Source organism: Microcaecilia unicolor, chromosome 1, assembly GCF_901765095.1.
Source record: "Microcaecilia unicolor chromosome 1, aMicUni1.1, whole genome shotgun sequence".
NCBI classification, from domain to species: Eukaryota; Metazoa; Chordata; class Amphibia; order Gymnophiona; family Siphonopidae; genus Microcaecilia; species Microcaecilia unicolor.
In genome coordinates, this window is record NC_044031.1 from 593,990,974 (window position 1) to 594,012,511 (window position 21,538).

The 21,538-nt window shown below is 43.6% G+C and overlaps 1 protein-coding gene across 3 annotated transcripts in view; it reads right to left on the bottom strand.

Annotated features, from left to right (window-relative positions):
* The window catches only part of ST3GAL1 (ST3 beta-galactoside alpha-2,3-sialyltransferase 1), a 239,461-nt gene that overhangs the window by 12,164 nt on the left and 205,759 nt on the right, over positions 1–21,538 (bottom strand). For all 3 annotated transcript variants that reach the window (XM_030219429.1, XM_030219421.1, XM_030219436.1), the window contains 2 exons: positions 13,850–13,895; positions 1,299–1,418 (listed from right to left, as the gene is read on the bottom strand). In XM_030219429.1, coding sequence (XP_030075289.1) covers positions 1,299–1,418; positions 13,850–13,895 — 166 coding nt within the window. The remainder of the gene's footprint in view (positions 1–1,298; positions 1,419–13,849; positions 13,896–21,538) is intronic.

Here is a 21,538-nt window from a genome sequence, read left to right on the forward strand (position 1 = left end):
GGGATCTGTATTGGGACCGGTGCTATTTAACGTATTTATAAATGATATGGAAATCAGAACAAGTAGTAAGGTGATTACATTTGCAGACAATACAAAACTATTTAAGGTTGTTAAAACACGAGCGGACTGTGAAATACTGCAGGAAGACCTTAGGAAATTGGAAGACTGGGCATCCAAATGGCAGATGAAATTTAATGTGGACAAATGCAAGGTGATACACATTGGAAAGAATAATCCAAATCATAGTTACCTGATGCTAGGGTCCATCTTGGGGGTCAGCACTCAATGAAAAGACCTAGGTGTTGTTGTAGAAAATAGGTTGAAATCTTCTGCTCAGTGTGCGATGGCGGCCAAAAAAGCAAAAAGGATGCTAGGAATTATTAGGAAAGGCATGGTGAATAAAGACCAAAAATACTATAATGCCTTTGTATTGCTCCATGGTGTGACCGCACCTTAAGTATTGCGTTCAGTTCTGGTCGCAGTATCTCAAACAAAAGATTTAGTGGAATTAGAAATGGTTCAAAGAGCAGCAACCAAAATGATAAAGAGGATGGAACTCCTCTCATTTGAGGAAAGGCTAAAAAGGTTAGAGCTCTTCAGCTTGGGAAAAAAAAAAAAAAAAAAAAGAGATGGATGAGGGGAGATGTGATTGAGGTCTACAAAATCCTGAGTGATGTAAAACAAGTAAATTGATTTTTTACTCATTCCAAAAATAAAAAGACTAGGAGACACTCCAGGAAGTTACATGGAAATACTTTTAAAACAAATAGGAGGAAATATTTTTTTTCACTCAACAAAAGCTCTGGAACTCATTGCCAGAGGATGTAGTAACAGTGGTTAGCGTATCTGGGTTTTAAAAAAAGGTTTGGACAAATTCCTAAAGAAAAACAGTCTGCTATTGAGAAAGAAATGGGGAAGCAACTGCTTGCCCCGGGATTGGTAGAATGGAATGTTGCTGCTAATTGGGTTTCTGCCAGGTACTTGTGACCTGACTTGGCCACTGTTTGGAAAACAGGATGCTAGGCTAGATGGACTATTGGTCTCACCCACTATGGCTACTCTTGGTTATGTCCTAAACCAAACACCAGAGGGCGCCTATACCACAAGTGTAGCAAAATTGTTTCCATATGGCATTCTTGCATCTGGAAAGTACGTTAGAAACCTCTGATCCACTGGAAAGTCCAACAGGCATGAACTGATGGACAACATCTACAGGTTATACTCTTCAACTGGATGGCAGAAATTTGACCATTTTCTAATATCAAGTGAACCATAGGTTAAAGATTTCTGGGTCATACCTCATCACACATGTGAAGTGCAAATATCACTGCTAGGATGCCTGTCGATGGGTATCTGCCATGTCTGTTCATCCAAGTGTCAAACACATACTTCATAAAGGCTGGATTGTAGATCAATATCTGCATGAAGTAAAAAAAAGTTATGGTTTTGAAAAAGTTACAAACTTGAGGCAGCATATGAATGAATGGATCGGGTGGATGTGAAGCGACTGTTCACGCTATCCAAAAATACTAGGACTAGAGGGCATGAGCTGAAGCTACAGTGTGGTAAATTTAAAACGAATCGGAGAAAATTTTTCTTCACCCAACGTGTAATTAGACTCTGGAATTCGTTGCCGGAGAACGTGGTACGGGCGGTTAGCTTGACGGAGTTTAAAAAGGGGTTAGATAGATTCCTAAAGGACAAGTCCATAGACCGCTATTAAATGGACTTGGAAAAATTCCGCATTTTTAGGTATAACTTGTCTGGAATGTTTTTACGTTTGGGGAGCGTGCCAGGTGCCCTTGACCTGGATTGGCCACTGTCGGTGACAGGATGCTGGGCTAGATGGACCTTTGGTCTTTCCCAGTATGGCACTACTTATGTACTTATGTACTTAAACTGAACAGTTTTATCGGACCAGGTATTCCCCAATAAGGGGCTGATGCAGCATGAAGTAATAAACCCAGTAAAATCAGTGTCAAACCGCATGCCTGCAAACACACGCAACCCTCTTAATAAAAATAGCTCCAGAAGACAGACAACACTCATATCCAACAGTTTTTTTTTATTCCTATTCTAGTCCAGTGATTTATTATCCACACTAGTCTCATCAATAGCTTCTAGGCAGATAAATCATAGATATCTAACTAGATATAGACATTTACAACTATCATAGTCTACAGTTTAGGCAATATCATAATAATTAAAATAAATTTTAAAAACTTTGACCACCAGGTTTTAGTTTTGGAGGGGGTGGGGATTGGATTCTGAGGGGAGAAAGGCTTCAGCTGGCGGGGGTTGGGGACCCTCATCAGCCAAGAAATATGGGGTTGTAGCAAGGCCGGGGTGCGGTTGTGGCAGGGAGGCGGGTGAAACTGTGCCCCCCCAAACATTGAAGTCTGGCTACATCCCTGAGTTGTCCCACTGGGTCAGACCAAAGGTCCATCTAGCCCAGTATCCTGTATTTAACAATGGTCAGCCCAGGTTGCAAGTATCTAACAGGATACCTTATGGACTTTTCACCAGGAATTTTTCTAAACTTTTAAACCCAGTTATGCCAACTGCTTTTTGGCAACAAGATCCAGGGCTTAACTATGTTTGAAGGAAAAAATATTTTCTACTATTTAAGATTCATAGAGTGTCCCCTTAGTCTTTGTACTTTTTGGAAGAGTAACAATAGACTCGCATTTGCCCGTTCCACTCCACTCGGGATTTGTTTATCACAGTCCCCTCAGCCGTCTTCGCCAAATAAAGAGCCCCAAACTCCCTCAGTTTTTCTATCCTTCTATTCCCGAATTAATTTTTGCCACCCTTCTCTCTATCTTTTCTAATTCTGTTATATCTTTTTGGAGATGCAGCAACCAGAATTGTACACAGTACTCAAGGTGTAGTCTGACCATGGAGTGATACAGAGGTATTATGATATTCTTTGTTTTTATTTTCTATCCCTTTCCTAATTCCTAGCATCCTGTTTGCTTTTCTTGGCTACTGTCACATACTGAGCAGAAGATTTCAATATATTGTCCACAATGAAACCTAGATCTTTTTCCTGGGTAGATATTCCAAATGTGGACCCTAGCATCATGTAGCTATAATCTGGATTATCCTTCTCAATGTGCATCACTTTGCATTTGTTCACATTAAATTTCATCTGCCATTTGGATGCCCAGTCTTCCAATTTATTAAGGTCTTCCTGCAATTTCTCACAGTCCACATGCATTTTTAACAACTTTAAATTTGCAGATGATACAAAACACCTCACTCATCATTCTGATTTCCAGATCATTTATCAATATGTTAAATAGCAACGGTCCCAGTACAGATTCCCAAGGCACTCCACTATTCACCCCTCTCCACTAAAACAGCTGGCTGTGCATCAGGCGGCTCTTTAGACTAAACTACTGGTCCAGGAATACACTATTCACAAACTGTCACTTCCTCCTAAGGTCCCACTTGGAGTAATGTGTTCAGCTTTGGAGGCCGTATCTTGCTAAAGATGTAAAAAGACTGGAAATGTACGCAAGTACATAAGTAATGCCACACTGGGAAAAGACCAAGGGTCCAGCGAGCCCAGCATCTCGTCCACGACAGCGGCCATCCAGGCCAAGGGCACCTGGCAAGCTTCCCAAATGTACAAACATTCTATACATGTTATTTCCGGAATTGTGGATTTTTCCCAAGTCCATGTAGTAGCGGTTTATGGACTTGTCCTTTAGGAAACCGTCTAACCCCTTTTTAAACTCTGCCAAGCTAACCGCCTTCACCATGCTCTCTGGCAACGAATTCCAGAGATTAATTATGCGTTGGGTGAAGAAACATTTTCTCCGATTTGTTTTAAATTTACTACACTGTAGTTTCATCGCATGCCCCCTAGTCCTAGTATTTTTGGAAAGCGTGAAGACGCTTCACATCCACCTGTTCCACTCCACTCACTATTTTATATACCTCTATCATGTCTCCTCTCAGCCGTCTCTTCTCCAAGCTGAAAAGCCCTAGCCTCCTTAATCTTTCTTCATAGGGAAGTCGTCCCATCCCCGCTATCATTTTAGTCGCCCTTCGCTGCACCTTTTCCAATTCTACTATATCTTTCTTGAGATGCGGCGACCAGAATTGAACACAATACTCAAGGTGCGGTGGCACCATGGAGCGATATAATGGCATTATAACATCATCACACCTGTTTTCCATACCTTTCCTAATAATACCCAACATTCTATTCGCTTTCCGAGCCACAGCAGCACACTGAGCAGAAGGTTTCAGCGTATTAACGACGACGACACCCAGATCCCTTTCTTGGTCCGTAACTCCTAACGTGGAACCTTGCATGACGTAGCTATAATTCGGGTTCTTTTTTCCCACATGCATCACCTTGCACTTGCTCACATTAAACGTCATCTGCCATTTAGCCGCCCAGTCTCCTAGTCTCATAAGGTCCTTCAGTAATTTTTCACAATCCTGTCGCGAGTTAATGACTTTGAATAACTTTGTGTAATCAGCAAATTTAATTATCTCACTAGTTACTCCCAAAGCTACAAAAATGGTATGGGATTTGCATTGCAAACCATACGAGGAGAGACTTGCCGAACTGAACATGTATACCTTGGAGGAAAAGAGAAACAAGGGTGACATAATACCAGTGTGTTTCTTCTACCAAAAAAGGTGCCAGTACTCAAATGTCAGGCCACCCTTCAGGGATGAGGTAATCACTGAGGGACTCACCCCACAATAGCCAGGACCCCTGCAACCAGTCACAGAATCTATGACAAGGCAAAATTGGTGTGTAGAGCCTGAGCTCTTTCATTAAAACATGGGGACCATGGGCCAATTTCAGTACACAATGGAAAAGGTGCCGGTACTCAGTACCCCCTCAAAAACAGCCCTGCATAATAGACGTTCAAATATTTGAAAGGCATTAATTCACAAACAAATCTTTTCCAGAGGCAGGAAGGTGGTAGACCTAGAGGACATGAATTGAGGTTGAAGAGGAGCAGACTCAGAAGTAATATCAGGAAGTACTTTTTCACAGAGAGGGTGGTGGATACATGGAATGTCCTCCCGCGGGAGGTGGTGGAGATGAAAACGGGATATGGAATTCAAACATGCGTGGGATAAACACAAAGGCATCCTGTTTAGAAGGAATGGATCCACAGAATCTTAGCAGAGATTGGGTGGTAATGCCGGTAATTGGGAAGCAAGACCGGTGCTGGGCAGATTTCTACAGTCTATGCCCTGATCGTGACTGAATAGATATGGATGGGCTTGAGTGTAAATTTAAAAGGGGCTTCGACATTAGCTTCAGAACTTTTAGTACAAGAAGAGTGCTGAGCAGACTTCTACAGTCTGTACCCTGAGAATGGCAAGGACAAATCAAACTCGGGTATACATATAAAATATCACATACCATGTAAAATGAGTTTATCTTGTTGGGCAGACTGGATTGACTATACAGGTCTTTATCTGCCATCATTTACTATATCTCTCTATATAAAACGCACCTCCAACGTTCTAATGAAGCCTCAGAAATTTCTCTCCAACGTTCTAAAGTTGAAGTTCCTAGATTGCAGTATGTCTGCCCCGCCCATGCGTCACAACGTTATGACATCGAGGGCGGAGCACTGACACTGAACGAATCGGATCACACGGGACGCGGACCTATCAAAAATACCTGCATGCAAGAGGGAAGAGGTAGGATCGCCGAACCGTTGCTACGCGACGAAATGTAGATTTTGTTATAAGGAATTCTGATTTCTGTGTATTTTAGAATATGTCTTATAAGGATGCTTATTTTAGAATATGTTTATTCTGTGTAGTTAATATGTAGAATACCTTTTTAAATCTAATGTCTGTCCAACTCTTTGTCTGACTTTCTAAGTAAGACTGTAGTTGAAAAGGTCAGCATATGGTTTGAGTTAGCTGCAGTCCTGGCTAGGTGAAAGAGAAGTCAACTCTCTTCTCCTTGATTAATTATAGGTAAAGGTAGGACTGGGCTTTCTGAAAGAAATAACAAACTATAGCTGTATGCTATTAAGTAAGACTGGCCCTTGACCCCTTAATGAATGCCAGAGTTCAGTTAGCAGTTAGTATGAAGTTGACTAGGAATATGAGAATGTCCCTTAGCCCCTAAATGAACCCAGTTTAAGCTATAGCTGAGAAATTAATCATAATGAAAATGCAAGAGACTGGTGCCATATTGTCTAATGTGAGGGGCCCCAGGTCATAAGTCAGTTTGAGAAATATTAAACCTATGTAACTGATATTTGGAATATATGTATGGTAATAATTAGTTCAAGGCAGGGTAATCAATCTATTCTTTACCATCTGGAGAGTAAGGGGGGCTAGGAGGGAGATAGAACGGTATATAAGTGGGAGTAGAAGCAGCTTACGTCAGAAGGAACAGACAGAAGAAAGAGAGCTGAAGGAAGACAGACAGCAGAAGAAGAGAAGAAGCTGAGACAGAAGCCATAACATCCAGAGAGCTGAGAAAGGGAAGAAGAGAGCTAGAACTGATGTCCTACTTTGTTTGCTGGCAAATAAAGAAGATTTCTCCCTCATTCTGGTGTGTGCTGTTTGACTCCTGAAGTACCACAGATTCTGCTAACAATAGGGGTAATTCATGCATCAATTCCTGCAACAATTCTTGGTGGCAGAGGTGGGATCCCGGACCCTGCATCAATCTCTGGCACCCAACTGACTGAGGAACATTAGCCGGGTATGTATTCTGTATTGTAATCCTAGCTAGGAAACTGTAAACCAGCCCCTCATAAATTGAGGGAAGGGGAGTCTGATCAACTCTCAGCGAAGGCCTTAGTAGCTTTTAGTCTAGTGGAGATTAGAAGCGAAACCGCTTGAGCTTATCTGTATCTGAGAAATTTGAAATTGTTGGGTGGGATTTTTTGTGCAGAATGTGTGATGCATGAATGAATGTTAAAAGAGTGCGGACTTCTTATAGCTGCGTTTCCAATTAACGCGAGTTCAATTGGCCAGCGACGGAAGGAAGCGATTGTTGTCTGTCTACCTAGTGTCTCGAGAGTGGGGACCCCTTACTGCACTCTCAAAAATTCCCTCCCTTTTGTGTGTTGTAACTGTAAGCATTATGGGAGGGAAATCGTCTAGACAAATTGATACTCCCCTAGATTGTATGCTTAAGAATTTCAAGAAAGGATTTTTAATTAGTGATTATGGACAGACTTTAAGCTCAAGTACTCTAAGAACCTTGTGTGAAGTTGAGTGGCCATCTATGGGAGTGGGGTGGCCCCCTAGTGGCAGCTTAGATATTGAAGTAATCCGGAAGGTCTACAGCATAGTTGTAGGAGAACCAGAATATCTTGAACAACTCCCTTATATAGATTCCTGGGACAGCCTTGTGACTGACCCTCCCTCTTGGTTGAAAACTTATATGGGATCCCCAGTAAAGTTCATGTTGGGCCGCGTTCAAAGAAAGATTAGAAAATCTAAATTGGAAGAGGGAAAGAGCCCTAGGAAGCCTACCACCCAATCGGTGGCTTCCGCCCCTACCCTGTCCGAGAAACCCATACTCTCTGATGACCCCTCAGATCTTGAGCCACCACCTTATGGCCCATTGTTGGGGTTTCGTGCCACCCTCAGAGATCCACGCCGCCCAGCCCAAGCTTCTCCAGCACAGGCTTCTCCGGATAGCTCCTCTTCTGTGCAAACCCCGTCACATCCTAGGGTGGACCTTTCAGCCAGCCTCTACCCTCCTTTGCCACATTCTCCCCTGTTAACCTCCCAAGACCCGCTTTGGGCTGCACCCCCTGACTCCTCAACTCCCGACAGCCCAGCCTTTCCCTCTAGTACCCCTACCCACTCATCAGGGGCCCGGCATCCCTTTCAATGGACTGAATCACCTGTGACCACCTCTCAGTCTATGAGTACCCCTCCCCATCCCTCAGGGTTTCAACACACCTCCACTGAATAGGTTAGACCTGCTGCAATCACCTTTGAGCATGATAGGAGGGTAGCTCCTAGCTCTACCTCAGGTTCCATTCCCACCTCCTCGAGAATTCTGCCCCTCCGCCAGGTAACCACCACTCGACCGGATCCTAATAATGAGGGTCAGGTTATACAGGCACAGGCCTACCAGTATGTACCCTTCACAACTACCGATCTCCTGAATTGGAAGACGCATTACCCCTCATACTGAAAAGCCTCAGGCAGTGGTGGACCTAGTGGCTAGCATTATGGCCACCCATAACCCAACTTGGACTGATTGTCAACAACTTCTCCTGACCCTCTTCACAACTGAGGAGAGGCGGAAGATTTTACAAAATGCTGAGGCCATCACGCAAGCGCGTGTCCCCGAGGGGACACAGAACCCAGAGGAATGGGTTAGAACTCGGTTCCCTCGTGCAGCTCCAGCTTGGGATCCAAATAATGAGCAGCACTATGAACTGTTGTCTGGCTATTGCCGGGACTTGCTGGAAGGTATGAGGAAAGGCATAAAGAGGCCCATTAATTTGGCAAAGGTCTCTGAAATTCTCCAAGGGGCAACTGAATCCCCTGGGGCCTTTTTAGAGCGACTAATTGAAGCCTACAGAACATACACCCCATTTGACCCTGAGGCACTAGAAAACCAGAGAATGGTGAATAGCGCATTGGTGGCCCAGAGTACGCCAGATATCCTGAAGAAGTTGCAGCGTCAGGAGGGATTCGCAGGGATGAATACCACCCAGCTAATTGAGATCGCAACCAAGGTTTTCATTAATAGGGATCAGGAGGTGCGCCGAGAGGCTGACCGGAAGATGCAGAAGAAGGCCGACCTTTTAGCGGCAGCCATTACTAACTCCACCCTTAACCGAGGTCGACCTCTAGCTAATGGGAAGCCAAAGTGGGACCCCGGACCACCAGCCAGGCCCCGAGATTCCTTCAATCAATCCTGGCCACGAGGGGAGAATCCCAGACCAAGATTGGAGAGGGACCAGTGTGCCTACTGCAAGGAAAGAGGGCACTGGAAAGATGAATGCCCCCAGAGGCGCCAGGGACTGAGAAGGGGACCAGGAGATCGAGGAAGCCGAGGCCGAGTTCGAGAGGGAAGGTATGAGCCTCCTGAATCTGACATCATCGGGATAGCCGAGATGGCAGAATGGGACGAATAGGACAGACCGGGTTCCTACAAACTGGGCTCCCAGGAACCTATGGTCAAGTTAACTATAGGGAGCCGCTCAATTCCATTCATGATTGATACAGGAGCTGAACATTCTGTTGTGACGGAGCGATTAGCGCCTGTGTCTGGAAAAACTGTCCGAGTGGTGGGAGCCACGGGGGTGCAGAACCGGAGGCCCTTTCTGACGACCCGTAGATGCCAATTAGGCTCACACACAGTCACTCATGAATTCCTGTATATGCCAGACTGTCCAATCCCTTTGTTAGGCCGAGACCTGCTGTCCAAGCTTAGGGCCCAAATTTCCTTTGACTCTGATGGCCAGACTTCAGTCTCCTTTCGGCCCCCGATATCCAGCCCTAAGGGTATATTGAGTTTCTGCTGCCCCCTTGAAGAAGAATGGCGGCTGCATCAGTCGCAGGGCCAAGTTGACCTACCTCTGGCAGACAGCTTTCAGGTTAGTGGGGTATGGGCAGAAGATAATCCCCCAGGGTTGGCCCGAAATATTCCTCCTGTCCATGTAGACTTACTTCCAAGTGCCCGGCCAATCCATCTTCGTCAATACCCAATTTCCCGAAAGGCTCTGGAAGGGATTCAAGCACACCTGAATCGTTTGTTATCCCATGGAATTATTCGTCCTTGCCAGTCTCCATGGAATACGCCACTATTGCCAGTTCAGAAGCCAGGGACTGAGGACTACCGGCCAGTCCAAGACTTACGAGTGGTCAACAAATCCACTATCTCATTACACCCTGTAGTGCCTAATCCATATGTCCTGCTAGGATTGATACCTTCTGGGGCTACCCATTTCACGACACTAGATCTAAAAGATGCCTTCTTTTGTATTCGGGTGGCCCCCGCCAGTCAACTGCTTTTCGCCTTTCAATGGGAAAACCCAGTAACAGGAAGGAAGCTTCAGTATACATGGACCCGCCTGCCACAGGGGTTCAAGAACTCCCCCACCATTTTTGGGACTGCCCTAGGACAAGACCTTAAGACTTTTAAATCTGAGCCTTCCAAGCGAGTTTTACTCCAGTATGTAGATGACCTCCTGATTGCAGCAGTGACCCAGGAAGAGTGTTTTGAGGCTACCAGAGAATTGCTGGAGTTACTCTTGGATGCAGGCTATAAGGTCTCACGCTCAAAGGCCCAACTCTGTCAGTCAGAAGTGAAGTATCTGGGCTTTTGCATTTCCCAGGGAAGTCGGAGACTGGATGTCAGTAGGAAGCAAGCAGTTGCTGCAATTCCCCAACCCAAGTCCAGAAGGGAAGTTAGGGAATTTCTGGGAGCAGCCGGATTCTGCAGAATTTGGATTCCAAATTTTGCATTGATGGCGAAACCCCTTTACCAGGCCACAAAGGGGGGTGAAAAGGAACCATTTGAATGGGGACCTACTGCTCAACAATCCTTCATTGCCATAAAGAAAGCCCTACTCCAAGCCCCTGCGTTAGGCCTTCCTGATGTGGAGAAACCTTTCTCACTGTATGTCCACGAGCGACATACAGTGTAACAGTGAAATTCAACATCTCTTTCTCTCTCACACACCCAAACACACCAACAGACCCCCTGCCCCCCCCCCCCCCTTGACTAGGCACACAGCTTCAAAACTGCTTAAAGGAGCTTTCAAAATTATATTACACAATACTACAACAACAAAAAAAATATGAAAATATGGGAAAACAATACAGAAAATAATACAATTCAAAACATTAATGGCAGAAACGAATTACCTTGCTAGCTCCCGTTTCATTTGTTACCGAAACGGGCCTTTTTTTTTTACTAGTGTTATTATAAGGTAACCTTCCCATGAGGGGAGTTAGGAATACCTTTGGAACTCCCCATCCTAAAGGTGCAGGCTCTCTTTTATACTAGTACTAGCCTTTGAGCCTGTAAAAATGGGCTATTATTTTATTTACAACCGCTGTTCTAAGGCTAATATAAGAATTTAGCATTTTTGCATATTTCATCATTTATTTTTATTGTAATATGATACATGTGTATATATAAATATGTATATAAGTTTATTAGGTCATTTTTATTCTGGATTCTTGGGTTAAGGGGAGGTATTTCTGCATTTTACAAGTACAGTTGATCATATAGGTTAGAAAACACACACAACATAAAATCAGATGGGTACTATTAGGCCTACTGAACTTTAACTAGTTATATTCCTGGTGCATTGCCAGTTGAAGAAGAGATTTCAAATAATTTACAAAATGTTACAGCTATGTTGGAGAAATCTATAGATGATGCAAATGAAAGAGGGACACTGTTGGTGTCCTTTGTTTTTCAGCAAGACCTGAATGCAATTATGAGATTATACTTTAAATCAACTAATCATATTTTTGCAGGTCAAAAGATTTGGCTTTACCCCGATGTAACCAAATTGACCCAAGAAAAAAGGAAAATGTTTCTATCTATGAGGTCCAAAGTTGTTGATAAAGGGGGGAATTTCCTCTTGGCTTACCCGTGTAAATGTCTTATAAGGCTTAATCAGACAAAATATGTTTTTTATGTTCCTGATCAGCTTAAATCCTTTCTGGAAGCAGAACAGAGTCAGAGTTAAAAGAAATGTAGAGAACAACGACTCCAATTTGGATAAATTATTTGATAATTTGTTTATTGTTAAACTTCACTAATACCTATCCCCCTTTTCTTTTTCTTCAGCCTAATTTAGGTTTTGAGGTCTAAGTAAGCCAGACTGTATTGGACTGTAAGATTGAAATGATTTATGCTTGTTTAATTATTAAGGCTGTGTTTAACTTGACAGTTATTATACTTGTTAAAGTTTTGTAAATAATAATAAAAATTATTAATAATTCCTGGTGCATTGCCATAGATCCCAGTTGATCACTGGCTTTCCGTATCTTCCTTGCAGCTATGAATTCACTGTGCTTATTCTATAGTTTCTTGAAGTCCATAGAAAATAGTGAGAGTAAATCCTATGTAAATATGGAGAACCAGAACCATTGTGTTCTTCGATTGTCAAACGTGAAATAAACTTGTTTTAAATAATGATAAATGAATTTGCAATGCAACTCTTTCAGGCTAACAGAAAAAAAAAAAGAGCAGACTACGTAAAAAGTAAGTCATCAAAACAGCAAACAATTTTCTTTAATCGCCCAACATGCCCATGTTTTGCTCTACAAGGGCTGCATCAGGGGCTAAACAAATAACCGGCAGAAGTCGTCCAATGTTTTCTCTGTGCGGTTACTGCAATACAGTACTAGAAACTAGCAAGAAGTTTGCTTTTATAAGTGGCGGTTGCAGCAGCCTAGCATACAGGCTGCCTTCAAACGCAAACAGCTTTTTCTTTGCATTCGAGGGCAGCCTGTGTGCTCGGTTGCTGTGACTGCTGCTTGTACTTGTGACCTGACTTGGCCACTATTTGGAAACAGGATATTGGGCTAGATGGACCACTGGTCTGACCCAGTATGGCTACTCTTATGTTCTTGTGACTTGTATTCCAGCAAACAAATCTTCCATTCTTAGGGCCTAGCAGGCCTGCCTTTCATAGAGAAGACATCAAACAAAATAAAACATGGAAAAGAAAATAAGGTGATACCTTTTTTATTGGACATAACTTAATACATTTCCTGTATTAAGTTATGTCCAATAAAAAAGGTATCATCTTATTTTCTTTTCCATGTTTTATTTTGTTTGATTTCTATTGATAACCTTAAGAGTGGACTAACACGGCTACCACACTCCTCTACTCAGAGAAGACAGAATCTTTAGAGCACCCCTGTTGCTGGTGAACACCTCCCTAAACATCAGGCCTCAATGTTACTCACTGCAGCCATTCTGTTTCCACTCAATTTACTGGGAAAGAGCACTATGACGAACACAGCTCCTGCAGTGTGAACTGCAGCAAGCAGCTCAGGATGTCTTTTCTGTAAATGGTAGCAGCAATCAGCCAACAGCATCTAGTTTCCCCCTTATACTCTACAGGTAAAGATTTTTTTTGTTTTAAATAGTTACTGCAGCTCCTTGTGACTGTGGGCAAGTCACTTAACCTTCCATTGCCCCAGGTACAAAATAAGTACCTGTATATATGTAAACCGCTTTGAATGTAGTTGCAAAATACCACAGAGAGGCGGTATATCAAGTCCCATTTCCCCATTACAAAGGAAATCAGCAGGTATTCAACTTAATGTCCCAGAGTGTCTGCCCCAACAAAACTAGTAACTAGCAGACCAGTTTCTGGACAATGTTCAGTACTTTAACTGCAAGCCAATACCTTATTTAGTGATTTGCATATTCATATACACAAGGGTTGCTCTGCCATTACCACCACATTTGTTGTGCAGTTTCTAATTTGAAATGCAAAACAAATTTCAGTTAGTTAATCACAAGAAAAAAAATATTATATTGCACTATATTGAATTAGCATTACAGTAAATAAAAATGAAGGTGAAAAGTACAGCATCAAAAGTACATGAAAAGAAACATTTTCACTGAACACCGCCTGCATCAGGCCACACAGCATGAGGAAAAAGCCTTCAGTGTAATAAATACCATCCTAAGGCTACTGGCTCACTTCTTTGTACTTCAGTGATGATGGCAAATGTTGAAAACAGGCCACTTCCTCCCTGTCCCCTGTCCCTCTGCCTAAACTATTTTCCTGTCTCCCATCTCTCTCCAAAACTAACCAGTGACTTGTGGTTCTGCATGCTGAAGAAATCCACCAATGTTATGAACACAAATGACACATACAGGAACTCAATTTACCTTCTGTTTGCTGACATCAATCTTTTTCGGAACGAAAGTATACGTACTGCAAAGAGAAAAGGAAAAGGCATACGTTACTAAAATGAGCTGACATATGTTTCCTGAGAACACACATGCAGGTGTTTTACTGAATATGTTATAAAAGCAAACCAAACACACTCTCTGAATACAAGGAAAAAAAAAAACCCAGACAAGCGACAGTACAAATTTGTAAAATGCCATTACGACCAACAATTAGAACAAGAACTTCTCACACGGGAAGGCATTTACCTATGAAAAACAGGGGAGGGGGGAGAACTTCCAGTACCATTTTATTATGTTTTTATCATTTTATTTGTTGCATTTGTATCCCACATTTTCCCACCTATTTGCAGGCTCAATGTGGCTTACATAGTACCGTGATGGCGAGCGCCAATTCCGGTAAGAGAAATACAGAGAGGTCAAGTGTTAATGATCATAGATGAGGGAGTATATTAAGTATTCAAGGAGAGAGAGAGTTAAGTTTTGTCCAGTTCTGGTAGGAGTTTCGATTTGGATATCAAGACAAGACTAGGAGCAAGAAGTGCATTCTACAGCAATCTCTCAATAGGTAATTAAGGGGCCCTTTTACTAACGCACACTAACAACTGGATTCTACATAAGGCATTGTGAGCTAAATTGAGAGAATACCTAATTTACACATGCACCTTAATTGAACAAGCCAGTGATAACTGGCCAGTAACAACCAATTATCACTAACTGGCAATTGGAATTTAAGCTTGCTTCTTAGATGTATTCTACATGTGTAGCTGAAAGGGGGACACGGCCATAGGAAGAGGGTGGGTATAGGGGGCATCACTTAAATTTGGTTATAGTATTCAGGGGAACAAGCCTACATTTAAGCATGGGTATTTACACCAGGTTTTCAGTGTTCCTCGGAAGGATGCATTATTTTATAAACCGCGCCTAACTTTAGGCGCGGTTTAAAGAAGAGTGCCAAGCATTTTTGGATGCGTTTGTTATTTTATACATGCCACTTACAGAATCTGGTCCTTAGTGAAGAAAAACAGGCTACAATAAAATGCATTAATGTGTTTTGCAGTGTTTTGCCTGTGCTAACCTGCACTTTAGGTATTTTTTAGGGGAAAAAAATTATATATATTTTTTTTTTGGGGGGGGGGGGGGGGGGGGGGGAGTGAGTGTGCCACGGTCAGATAATATCCAGATAGTCAATCTGCACTAAATATAAATTGAAGGGAGCTCACAGTCATACAATTCAAGATATGCTCAGCTTCTTCACATTAATCTAATTTTCTTAAAGGTCAATAGGGTCAAGTCTCCAGCATTGAAAGCTTAGTGCAAGCTAAGTATTATCTTAAGATGGCTATATACATATAGCACAAAGTAAAGTATAGTACAGGGGTACGCAACTCCGGTCCTCGAGAGCCGCAGGCAGGTCAGGTTTTCAGGATATCCACAATGAATATGCAGGAGATAGATTTGCATACCATGGAGGCAGTGCTTGCAAATCTATCTCCTGCATATTCATTGTGGATATCCTGAAAACCTGACCTGCCTGCGGCTCTCGAGGACCGGAGTTGCCTAACCCTGGTATAGTACAAAGGAATTTGAAACTGATATATATGTATAATGGCCTCAACATAATGATATGTTCTATATATGACATGGGCTTCATGAAAAAGTAAATATTAATGAAAAATCATTAAAAAATATACTAAAGATTTAATGAGGATTGCGATACCACCCCTGAAACGTATGCTTGGCTCATTGAATAATTCAGCCAAATAGGGGTAGGTACGCTGATCTGAATGATCCTACTATGATTCCCTGACCCTACTGACCTTTAAGAAAATTAGATTAATGTGAAGAAGCTGAGCATATCTTGAATTGTATGGTCAGATAATAGGCAAAGAGGCATATTTTCAAAGCACTTTGGGAGGCTAAGTTCCATAGGTTTCTATGGAACTTTGGGAGGCTAAGTGCTTTGAAAATGAGCCTCATAAAGTGTTAACCAGCTAGTGTGTTTGCAGCAGTATGAGCTAACTGGCTAACATGGAGTTAATGCAGGAGCTCTTACTGCCTCTGAAATAGCAACCAGCATGGGCTGCTTTTACAGGTAAGGCACAGTAATGTGAACCAGGGGCGTAGCCAGACTTCTGTGGGAGGGGGGTCCAAAGCCCAAGGGGAGGGGGCACATTTTAGCCCTCCCCCCGGCGCCCCACCCCCCCACCCCCGCCGCCATTGCCACCCCCCATGTCTTATCCGACCCCACTCCCACCGCGAACCCTCCCCCGCTGCCGCCTACCTTCACTTTTGCTGGCGGGGGACCCCACTCCCCGCCAGCCGACGTCCTCTCCGTCCTGCTCCTGCTCTTGTTGCGTGCAGGACGTCAGACTCAGAGAACAAAGTTCTGTTCTCTGAGTCTGACGTTGCACGTACAACGTGCAGGATGTCAGCAATGCATGCAACAGCAGGATGGAGAGGACGTCGGCTAGCGGGGAGTGGGGTCCCCCGCCAGCAAAAGTGAAGGTAGGCAGCGGCGTGGGCGGGTTCTCCGGGAGGGGGGTACAGGCTGGAATCTACGGGGGCCCAGGCCCCACGTAGCTACGCCACTGATGTGAACATTAGCCTATGATCTAAAATTCAAAAGATGGAAAATGCCCCAAAAAGGTACCACTAGATCTGAGTTTAGTGTGCAGAAAAGTCCAGAGTTAGAATGTGCTAAGCACAAATTTCAGCACATTTTAGTAAAAAAAACCCTCTAGATTAGGAAAAAACACAATTTCTCCCAAATCCTGGTCTTTGTAGAGCCAATAAGAAGTCCCTTGGAGCAGGGTCTGTATAAGAAAAATCTATTACAGGGAGATGAAAGCTAGCTCATATGAATGCACTGCTTGGATGTCTCAACGCCATCTGAAGCTTAACATGACCAAAACTGAACTTCTCATTTTCCCCCCTAAGCCCACCTCCCCTCTTCCCCCTTTCTCTACCTCTGTTAATGGCTCTCACATCCTGTCTCCTCGGCTGGTAACCTTGGAGTCATCTTTGATTCCTCTCTCTCCTTCTCTGCACATATTCAACAGATCACCAAAACCTGTCGTTTCTTTACCTAGAACATTAGCAAAATCCACCCCTTCCTTTCTGATTACACTACCAAAACCCTTATTCACACCCTTGTCACCTCTCGTTTGGACTATTGCAATTTACTTCTCACTGGTCTTCCGCTCAGCCATCTCTCTCCTCTCCAATCTGTCCAAAATTCTGCGACACGACTTATTTTCTGCCAGAATCATTATACCCACACTAGCCCACTCCTCAAATCACTTCACTGGCCCCCTTTCCGCTTCCGCATAGTTTAAACTTCTCTTACTGACCTTTAAGTGCATCCACGCTACAACCCCCCATTACCTCTCCACTCTTATATCTCCCTACATTCCTTCCCATAAACTCCGCTCACTGGACAAATCTCTCTTGTTGTCCCCCTTCTCCCCTACTGCTAACTCCAGACTTTGTTCCTTTTCTCTTGCGGCACCTTATGCCTGGAATCGACTTCCTGAACCTATACGTCTAGCTCCATCTCTTCCTGTTTTCAAATCCATGCTGAAAACCCACCTTTTCACTGCTACTTTTGGCTCCTAGCCTCTACTCATTTGCCCTCCCTTGTTCCTTCCTTCCTTCTCACCCAGTACTTCCCTCATCCGTAACTGTCTTGTCTGTATTATTTAGATTGTAAGCTCTTTTGAGCAGGGACTGTCTCTTTGTGTCAGGTGTTCAGCGCTAAGTACGTCTGGTAGCGCTATACAAATGCTAATAATAGTAAATTTACACCTGTCACAGCCAACATTAACATTAGCAATCACAAGACATAGTAACATAGTAGATGACGGCAGAAAAAGACCTGCACGGTCCATCCAGTCTGCCCACCAAGACAACTCATGTATGCTACTTTTGTGTATACCCTACTTTGATTTGTACCTGTGCTCTTCAGGGCACAGGCCGTATAAGTCTGCCCAGCACCAAATTTTCCTATGTTCTTGAACTGATCACAGGTCAGGGAAAAAAATGACTTTGATGATGGAGATACAGCCATAGGAGGGCAGTCTTATCTTGTAGGAAATCAAGTTGCTATTAGTTTCTGCACATTTAAACTTACTCTGAACTTCTGGAGATCAGACAAGAAATTTAACTTTCCAGTGTCAAAGCCAGGGCTAAACAAGGGCACACTCACTCTGGGTTCAGGCCCACCCAGGAGCCCACCTCGCTGTTGCTGGAAGGGATCCCCGACAGCTGAAGACATCCTTTGCAGAGCCCCTCAGGCAATTTAAACAGTGGAGTAAGTTAGTAGCACACTTCCAGTCACTGATGCAGACACCCCCTTCTGCATGAATTTAGCATGTGTGATGGGGTATTGGTGTCTGGAAGCGTGCTGCCAACTTGCCCACTGTTCAGACAGCCTGGGGAGGGGGGAACTGCAAAGGCTATCTTCAACTGACAAGGCTTAGGGATCCCCACCAGCCAAGGTATTAATTTTTAATGCATCTAAGGAGAGAGGGGGTGGAGGGGAAGCGTGTGGGCCCAACCAGAAATACACTTCTGGCTACTCTACTACTTAAACTCCAAATTACAACTTCCTCCTTCAATGTTGTACAAGGAGTGGGATTTAAGCCCTGGCCTTCCTGTTTTCAGTCTCCTGCATGCCAAGTTTTGCTGAGTACTGAACCCCCCCCCCCCCCCCCCCAAAATCATTGGACTTTGCAAAACACATGAACTTAACCAGTTCAGACTGTGAATGACTGGAAGCTACTGCACACTTTGCAATCTCCTTTCTTCTCCAACACAGGCCACACTTTGTCAAACTGGCTGCATCGGGGAGAGCTGGCTGAGAGATACATCGCTTCAAGAGTCACCAGGAAACTCTGACTAGTTGTTAACGCACTCAGTGTCCAGAAAAAGAGTGGGACCCCCAGCATTTCCCCCCAATAACCCCAAAACAAAATGTACTATTAAAAAATAACTATTACTGACAGGTGTAACCGCAAGATGCTGTAAAAAGGGAAAGGGAAATGGGACTTGATATACCACCTTTCTGAGGTTTTTGCAACTACATTCAAAGCTGTTTACATATAGTCAGGTACTTATTTTGTACCAGGGGCAATGGAGGGTTAAGTGACTTGCCCAGAGTCACAAGGAGCTGCAGTGGGAATCGAAACTGAATGATTCCTGTTTTCAAAATGACAAGCTCAAAGTGGCTTACAATATTTCATGGATAATGGAAATGAGAAAAGAATATATATTTGGTGTTACAGAAGGATTTTGGGATGTGTGGTAAGGAAATACATAATAAAGCAGAAGGCATTATTAGACATTTTTGGATGTAAGTGGGGTATTTCACATGTGTTGATCTTTGTGGTAGGTTTTGTCAAAGAGATGGGTCTTCAGTAGTTTGCGGAAGTTGGTCAGTTCATAGATCACTCTTAGGTTGCGTGGTAGTAAATGACAGCAGATAAAGACCTGTATGGTGGTCCATCCAGTCTGCCCAACAAGATAAATTCATTTTACATGGTATGTGATACTTTATACCTGAGTTTCATCTGTCCTTGCCATTCTCAGGACACCGACCGAAGAAGTATGCCCAGCACTGTTCTAAACAGGATTTCTTTGTGTTTATACCACGCACGTTTAAATTCCATTACCGTTTTCCATCTCCACCACCTCCCGCGGGACGGCATTCCACATATCTACCACCCTCTCTGTGAAAAAAATACTTCCTGACGTTACTCCTGTCACAGGTTTACATAAAACGAATTTCTGGACATTACGTCAGTCAGGCAGTGCAAAAGAGTCAGTCTAAAAACATTCCCACTGGAGAGGCGATGTGTGATTTATTTGCTGTAGGCCCAAACCTAGGTACAGTGAGGTGAACAGATGCCTGACAATCCAAAGAAAGCGGTGACAAAACTGTTTTCCAGCCAAGACTTCTCCCAGATTGCCAAGCTGTCGGCCAAGATAATCCAGGCAAGTGCCAGGAGACTTTTCAGGAAGGCAAGGCAGCCGTTAATCAGTGCTGCTGGAAGAGGTTTAATAATCTCTGCTGATTTAAGGGCACTTCCTCAGCATTCTGAATGTGTCCATCACATCTCCCTCCTCCCCCTTTCTGCAAAGTTAATTATGACACTAGGTGTGGAAGGAATACCTCTGGTGAGCTGCAGTTGCTATTTGTATGTGGATTTTGAATTGGTGAGACACAAAAGCATCAATGCTCTGCAGGCAGCCTTGCACCCAATTCTAAGTGAAATACAAGTTTCACAGCATGGAGGGAAGCAGTGGATCTTTTTGGAATTTCACCTTTCCTATCAGTTTATGAGTCACTCTTCATGCACAGAGACTGCCATGGAGCGAGCTCTTTTCCCAATAGCGCATTTTTAACACAGTGGTAATCTGTATGCCATTAGTTTACTGCATTCAGGAGCAAAAATCGTGCATTTAGCTCATGTCAGAAGACATGTGCTAAGCCATCAGTCCCTTAGTGTGGTTTCTGGTGTTCCTTCTCATGTGTTCAAACAAGGGACAGCAGACTGGAGGGTCGTGCATTTCTTTATGGGAAGTTGAGCAGAGGAGGGCCAAATTTATTGGATTAAAAAAAAAAAAAAAAAAAGAAAAAAACCCCACCTCATTCACAGTTTTGCAAACTGAGCTAGTCGCATAACCAGACACAGTAATTTGGATGGTCCCAGAACTAGCTTAGATGGGCATTTCCACGGAACGGCACTCTGTAGCTCTCTCCTCCCACCGAGATATTTAAAACAAAATTATAGATTTTTTTTCACCTACCCCACATCAACATCTTTCCTCTTCCACTGCGTCCCAGCATCTGACCACCCGTCGCTGAACCCCATCCCCAATGCCTGCAGTGATTCAATTATTGATGCTTGTGCCGGTTACGCAGGATTCCGCCAGAAGGAATTATGAAAGTGAGGGTGGGACCCAGCCGAAGGAAGCCTGCAGGGTTGGCACAGGCATCAATAATGAATCACTGCAGGCGCCGGGGATGCCTGTAAGGTACATCAGGGAAGGACGGGGTTCAGCGATGGGTGGGCCTGTGCCCACCCAGGCCCACCCATAGCTACGCCACTGAACTGAGCTAGGTAGGACTAGTGAGGAGTGTGAACAATGAAACATGCAGCCACAAAAAATATAGACTGAGGAATGAAGGTGAACAGCACAGAAAGATGACAAAGTAATGATTTGCCTGCAGGTTGCAATTCCCTTTGGACAGTACAATAATTATCCACAAGCAATATGCTGAGTGGACTAGCAGCCTAGTGGATACAGCACCAGTTTTGACATCCAGAAATGGGCAGTTCAAATCCCACTGCTCTTCCTTGTGATCTTGGGCAAGTCACTTAACCCTCCATTGCCTCAGGCACAAACTTAGATTGTGAGCCCTCCAGGGACACAGCAACACCCAGTGTAACCGAATGTAATTCACCTTGAGCTACTACTGAAAAAGGTGTGAGCAAAATCAAAATAAGCAAAATCAAAATAAATGAGTGCCCTCAAGTCTTCTTCAGAAGTGGCCTTTGTGACCTGGAAAAACCCCACATGCAGTGGATATATATCTTATGCTGATCCAACAACAGGTTATTTTGGACTCTGCGTGTTCTAAAAGTCTGTAAATATTAACAGAAA